This window comes from Rhizophagus irregularis, chromosome 21 (genome assembly GCF_026210795.1).
Source record: "Rhizophagus irregularis chromosome 21, complete sequence".
NCBI classification, from domain to species: domain Eukaryota; kingdom Fungi; phylum Glomeromycota; class Glomeromycetes; order Glomerales; family Glomeraceae; genus Rhizophagus; species Rhizophagus irregularis.
Genome location: NC_089449.1, coordinates 1,831,198 through 1,838,113, shown reverse-complemented (window position 1 = coordinate 1,838,113; position 6,916 = coordinate 1,831,198). Strand labels below are relative to the sequence as shown.

General features: G+C 39.0%; 1 protein-coding gene across 1 annotated transcript; it reads right to left on the bottom strand.

The window, feature by feature from the left end:
• Positions 1-1,401: 1,401 nt before the first annotated feature.
• Positions 1,402-2,484, bottom strand: OCT59_013857 (uncharacterized protein; the record flags this gene model as incomplete). Its single annotated transcript, XM_025327812.2, has 2 exons — positions 1,402-2,224; positions 2,336-2,484. The coding sequence occupies 2 exons, from the start codon at positions 2,482-2,484 to the stop codon at positions 1,402-1,404; spliced, it is 972 nt and encodes a 323-aa protein (XP_025169385.2).
• Between the last annotated feature and the right edge of the window lie 4,432 nt (positions 2,485-6,916).

Genomic DNA, 6,916 nt, shown 5'->3' with positions numbered 1-6,916 from the left:
AAGCTTAAAATAAGCATGAAAGAGGTGAAAAAAAGAGAATAATTAAAGGAAAGTAATTAATTAATAAGAAACCAGCGCAATTAGCGCATTAGAAAAATGGGATGAACAAAATCAGCGGGTAAATCCCACGGTGTTCGGAAATCGGAAGAAGCAGGGTAAGGATGTGAATCAAACCAAGGTGCACAAACATCCAATAACATTAAGATATCACAAGGTTTAACACGACCTAGTTTGAAAGAAAACCTTGTATCACTATTCCAAAGATGTGAAAATGTCGAAGAGGAAGCCGATTTGGTGATAACAGATTGGATGGCATCGCAAAGAAACTTCTTTGATACCGAGGAAGTGTTGTGCTTGGAAATTAATAACCAGAGGAAATTGTGAGAAGGTACATAAATGGAAGCACTATTCGAGAGTATCCTTCGGACCATATCAATAATGGAACGACTAAAGCCAAGAGTTTTGAAATTTTGATAATCAATAACAGGGCAGTTCAGACCAACAAAAGGACCAGACATGGGTTTGTCAGTAATGAAATGGCTTGCAACTACAGAAGAAGGATTCAAAACAATGGCTTGCAACTACAGAAGAGGGATTCAAAACAATGGCTTGCAACTACAGAAGAGGGATTCAAAACCACTTTTTGGATAGAACCCGTAAACTTAGAAGATACAAACGCAACTGAAGAGTGAGGTGAACGTTCTTTCAAACAGAAGGAAACGTCAGGATGCGAGGATACAAGATTACGTATATTCTGGACAATAGAGTAATCAGTAGTAGATATAGTCAAATTATAGGAGGTAGGAGGAATGACTATAGCATGATCCTTAGTGGCCATCCACATAGAAGAGTCAAGAAGATCAGGGTGAACAACATGTCGTGAAAATTTGCTCCGGTCTGATAAAAGGTCTTTATGGCGTACTTGACGGGCAAGTTGTTTCTTCGTAGGGTGGGAGATAGACTTGTGAGCAGAATATGAGATAAGAGTTCAGGCAGAAAGTAAACCACTGTCATCCTCAAGAACATGATGGAAAGCATAGGATTTGTGGTAGGAAACTCCTAGGCGTCGGGAAGTTACATCTTTATAAAAACCATCAGCGTGTCTTTTGGACATACGATTACAAGGTAAAGTGAAAGGAGGGGAAGGAGGAGGGGAAGGAGTGTGAACAAGTTTCCTGTCATGAATATGACAAGCATGACGAAATTGAGACATAACATAGGCAGCAGGAGTCTTGCAAAACGGGCAACCAAAATAAAGGCCAAGGTAAAAGCAAGATTGATGATATTGAAATTGAATAAAGGTACAAGTACGTCTATTATTACGATGAGAAGATGACCAACGGGCAAGAGAGGTAACACGTTGTGTTAATAAAGCTGGCGTAACCTATTAAAATATTTACGTCAAGCATGGGAGGGAATACGGTTTTGTCGGTAAAAGAAAAAGGTTAAAAATTTTGATAAAATAAATTTCAAGTTAGGAGAAGGACGGTCAGATATAAATTGAAATGGATCAGTAGTTGAAAGGAGAGGAGAATTGGTATGAATTGAATAACAATTATCCGAATCAGGAGTGGAGTCCAAAAGAAAGTAACAGTTGCCACGGCGAATAGAATATAAACGGTTAGAGCCAATATTTCGAGCAGGACGTATCCATCCATCCAGGATGGTACGTATAGTGAAAGTGTAAGATGAACACTGTACATTATCATGAAGGAGGGGGGCTGAAGTAGAAGTTGCCAGTAAAAATCCCGCGGGTGTACTATTTAAAGAAAGGACCGGAGAAGGGACGTTATGGTCATAATCAGCGATATCTTCTAAAGCTGAAATTCGGGGAGTAATGAGAGAGGAGTCTGGGAATGTATTTTGAAAGGGACTTTTAGGTTCGGAAGGACATGATAAAGGTGGAACCAATAAACGTATAGTAGAAGGGGATAAAACCAGACGCGTAAAAGACAATTTTGTCTTAATTTTCTGTGCGCACTTAAAGGATGCAGGGGAAATCATAGAGGATACGCGTTTACAAAGAAATTTAGGAGTACGCTGTGAAGGGCATAAACGATTGGTGCGTCGTGTAGAAGGGGTACATAAATCTAAGATGATATTGGGATCAGCCTCGTGTTTAGAAGCCCAAATAGCTAATGGAAGAGAAGGTAGATTATCAATTATTGGATCATCATGTGATGGATGATCGTCAACAGGGGGATAGCGAAATCCTTTTCTGAATCTGCAGTAAATGAAAGAGAGTCCAAGCGCAAGTGTAAAAGGCGTTTTTGTTCAGAAAGAAAGAGAGTCGTCTAGTAGGCGGAGGGGGCCAAAAGCGAGGTAAGCACGTGACTTGGCGGAAGAGTTGTCAGGAAGAGAGTTGAAACGAGCAAAAAGAGTTTCTTGTTTAAGGGCGCACTTAGCGCAAAAGTCCTCAACTTCGCGAAGTTTAGAAAGAACTTCATCCCAACTCAAAGTTGAGAAGTCGTGAGAAGAGGCCATAGGCCTGAAAAAGAATAGGAAGGATAAAATAAAAGAAAAAGTAATAAAAAACTTTGAAAAAAATTATTTTATTTTTTTTGTAAATATTGTCGTGAGGGCAACGGGAGAGAGTTTTTAAAGTTTTATCCTTTTCCGATCACTGGCTGACGAGTTATTTAACAAAATGTTAAACATCAGCATTATAATATTTCTTGATTTACGTTTACTGCGTCATTTAACATTTTGCTAGATTTCTCGGTACCTAGTGATTGTAAAAAGACGATTTATAGCTCGTTGGAATCGCCTCATCGAGACGAATCGAATGGTGGTAAGATCATCTCTCTGTGATCAATATTGACGGAGTTATTAGTTAAAAACCATTTAATATTTTTTAATTTCGGAAATTGATCTAGTGATTGGATGTATCTTATACCATTAGATTCGTCTCATCAAGACGAATCGAATGGTAGTAAGATCGTCTTTCTAGGATCAATATTGACAGAGTTATTACACAAAAACCATTAATATTTTTTTAATTTCAGAAATTAATCTAGTGATTGGATTTCGACGTATTTTATACCATTAGAACTGTCTCATCAAGACTAATCGAATGGCGGTAAGACCATCTCTCTACGATTAATATTGGCGAAGTTACGATACAATAAAGTTTTAAGTATAATTCTAGCTAAAATTATGTTAATTTTTGGCCGGAATTATGATATACAAATATAAGAAATTTTTTATATAGTCACATCTCTTTATAATCACCAAATATAGAGGATCATCGCAACTCTTTCCTGAATTTTTGAAAATACTAATAAAATTTATTTTTGAAATTTTCGTTCGAAAATTTCTAAGTGCTCGTTCAAAATATTAATATTTCCACAGTTGCTTTCCTCTTTACTGAGCTCTAAACTATGTCTACAACTCCAGCTCCTTCTGTTATTAACCCGGATATTCCGCCGCCACCGCGTCCTGTTGTTTCTACTCCCTCTGGAGACCGACCTTTATCTCCCACTAGTACCGCTGGCGCGCCCAACAAACGTTCACGCGTTGTCTCTGATGACGCTATGAATGTTGATATAACTTCACCTTCTGCTTCAGCTCCCAACCTTATTTCTACCACTCCCTCAGGTCTTCCGGTCAACAAAGTCCAAGTGCTTACATCTCCTCAAAATACTACCACTCCTGTTGAAACTGTTGACGCTTCTATTCATGCTCCCTCTACCACCAGTGGTAAAGGCAAAGCTGTCGCCTTTGATATTCCAGAACGACGACCATCCCCCGATGGTAATGCTGCCGCTATAAAATCCGCTCCATCTCGTTACTATGCTGCGGCATATTTACGCGACGCGCCCTGACGCGTTCAAAGCTAAATTCACTACCAATCGCTCCATGTGTGACGAAGTAGATTGTTCACTCTCCCGTTACTCTTCTTATGGCGCTCGTGCACGTTGCGAAGGATCAGGCGATAACAAAAAGATCCTTGTCTTCTTTAATGATCAGCATGATTATACCGATTGTGTCAGTTCCCCACGTGCCGATCTCCTTGATTTGGTCTTTATGCATTACTCCCCTGCAGATGCCAAACTCAGTGATGAGATGAAGTCGTTGTTCGTCATGATATCCCGCTTTTCCTAACTGAGACTGAAGTCCGTCAAGCATTTTCCAGATATGGCGCTGTTATTAAGTGCAAACTTCACCTCGAAAACATTATTATAATGGTCATATCCAGTTTTCTTCCACGGATGCAGTTACCCAATTTAATGACATTTGGGCGATCATTTGCCTTGGTAATTCTTTACGTGTCTGCCCGGCATCTTTTTCGAAATCCCAACGCGATAACCGCAGAGAACATGTTGCTATCCTTGCCGGCATCCCTAAGAATATTAAAGAAGCTGATCTGTTAGAAATCGCTACTCAAGTCAACGCTAAGGCCCTTAACATCCCTTTGTCTATCAATTCCTACAAACCTAAACCTTATGTATATTTGAATTTCTCCTCATTTGAATCCCTTGAAGCTGCCAAAGAAATGACCGTGGCTTTCCGCGGCAAAGGATTAACATGGCACCCTCCCAATGAAGCACAAACTTTATGCCATGTTTGTGGGCGTCCTGGTTGTTCTCCCTCTGCATGTAATCCACGTCCTACTCGGAAGTGGACGATCGCCTTAACAAACTTTATTCTCGTTTTAATGCTGGACCTAGACGTGGTCGTCAGGATTCGCGCCAATCACGTGACAATTCCACTTCCCGTTCAAGATCACGTTCCAACTCTAGATCCCGCAATAATAATTCCTCTTCATCCCGTTCCAACAACAACAATAATACTTCTGACACTTCTCGTTCCAATACTTCTCAAAATATCAACCGGAACAATACTAATCCTAATAATCGTAGGAACAATAAAAATTCCTCCGGTTCTACTCGACCTCCACACAAACCTCATTCTGTCAATTCTACATCACCTACTTCTCCATCGGACAATCCTGCCCCTATGCTTCCTCAACATATTATTGATGAATTAAAGGCGCAGATTAAAGAGATTGCTACTACCCTTAAATCTCATGACGAAACTGTTTCCTGGATGCAGGATACTATCACGAATCATGATTATAGAATTTCCGAGCTTGAATCAATGATGAATTATGATAGCGGTAATCCCGGTGACTCAGATTTGTACCCACCTCATAACGATCAAGAAACTCATTCCTATAGTCATGGATGGGATGATATTCCACCCCAAGACGCGAATTCTGGATTCAATCTTCCCCCCAATATCTCTTCTTCTCTTATGGACGTCTCTCCTGATGCTTCCTTCTCAGCCCTGGACTCTAGCTCAATCCTATCAAGACGACATGTCCCCTTACCTGTCTCCCGACCTATTAATACCACCCCCGATGCTAACGCTTCTCGTTTGCAATCAGAAATCTTTAATGTTACTAATACACAAAAGAATCTTTCTGCCCAACTTGGTTCGATTATGGAAAAATTGGACTCCTTCTCTCCTTCAAAACCCTCCCCTTCTAATGATTGAACACCAATTTATATCGGGTGTATCACAGGGATTTCACCCCCCTAATAGTGCGATACCTAATTTTAATAATTCTAATAATCTCTCTTCTCCTTCTTCCCCCCTTATTAATTTTGGACAAATCAATGTCAATGGTTTGTGTTCTCCTGTTCGACAACTGCATTTGTTAAATTATTTTCTCCATTCCTCCTTTGGCGTTTTATCCTTAAATGATACTCGCCTTACTTCTTCTGGTGCTAAATTTATTTATCAAAATGAACATTCCTTATATAATTTTAAGTCCTATTGGGCTCCTTCCCCTTGTAATTCACGACCACATGATGGTGTTGGTCTTTTGCTTCGCCATCCTTTACATAAACATGTTCAGAAGATCGATCCTTGGAAAGGTCGTTTATTAAAATTAGATCTTTTCTTCCATCAAACAAAAATTTCTATTATTTCTGTTTACCTTCCTCCTTATCACTCTATTCATTATAAAGAACGTGATGCTATTTTTGCCCAACTTAATTTATGGCTTGATAAAGCCCGCTCTAATAACTATCACGTAGTCATCCTTGGCGATTTTAATGCAGATGAAATTTCACATTCACATCTTCCTCAACATCATTTAAAAATTTTACGATCACTTTCTTCTCGATATTTCACGGATCATCAATCCCATATTTCTTCAATTTCAGGTCCTAGTCCCACTTTTTATCATCAGAATGGTTCTTCAAGACTTGATTATATTTGGTCATCCCCTGGCTTTCCCGCTCCTGGTCTTTTCTCTCATGTTGAAACTTGTCCTAAGTTGAATGATAATCAATTTACTGATCACCGTGTACTTATAACGGCTTTTGATTTTAGTTCTTGTTTCGCTACTTTAGCCAAAGCTAGATTAAAACAAAAAAGCGAACAACGCACCATTTTTCTCTACAAAAATTTGAAAGATGATACTTGGGACAAATTTTCTATTGAAGTGAACTCGCGTCTTGAGTTGTATTTGACCACACATCATCCTTCAGTATCTTCACTTTCAGCTCTTTTATTGGACAAACTTTGGCATGCTCTTAAACGTTCTATTCTTGGCGGTGCCATTGATTCTCTACCATTCCAACATGTATCCAATACTCATCACCATAAATATTCTCCAGAACTTACAATGCTTATTGCTATCAACAAATTTTTGGATAGATTATTGTTCAAATTGACCACTTCTAGGCCTAGTCGTCCTGCTCAAATTTCACAAATGATTAATTCTTTACCCACTCAATTAATCCTCCTTAAGTCTCTTTTAAAAGATTATACTATACCTTCTTATAGTACAACACCACTTCCTACTTTTGTCAAATTTTTGCGTTCACAAAAAGCTTTGGTCTCAGCTTATCTTTCCACACAATTTCATCAGCATCGGGTAGATTCCATTGAATATTATACTGCT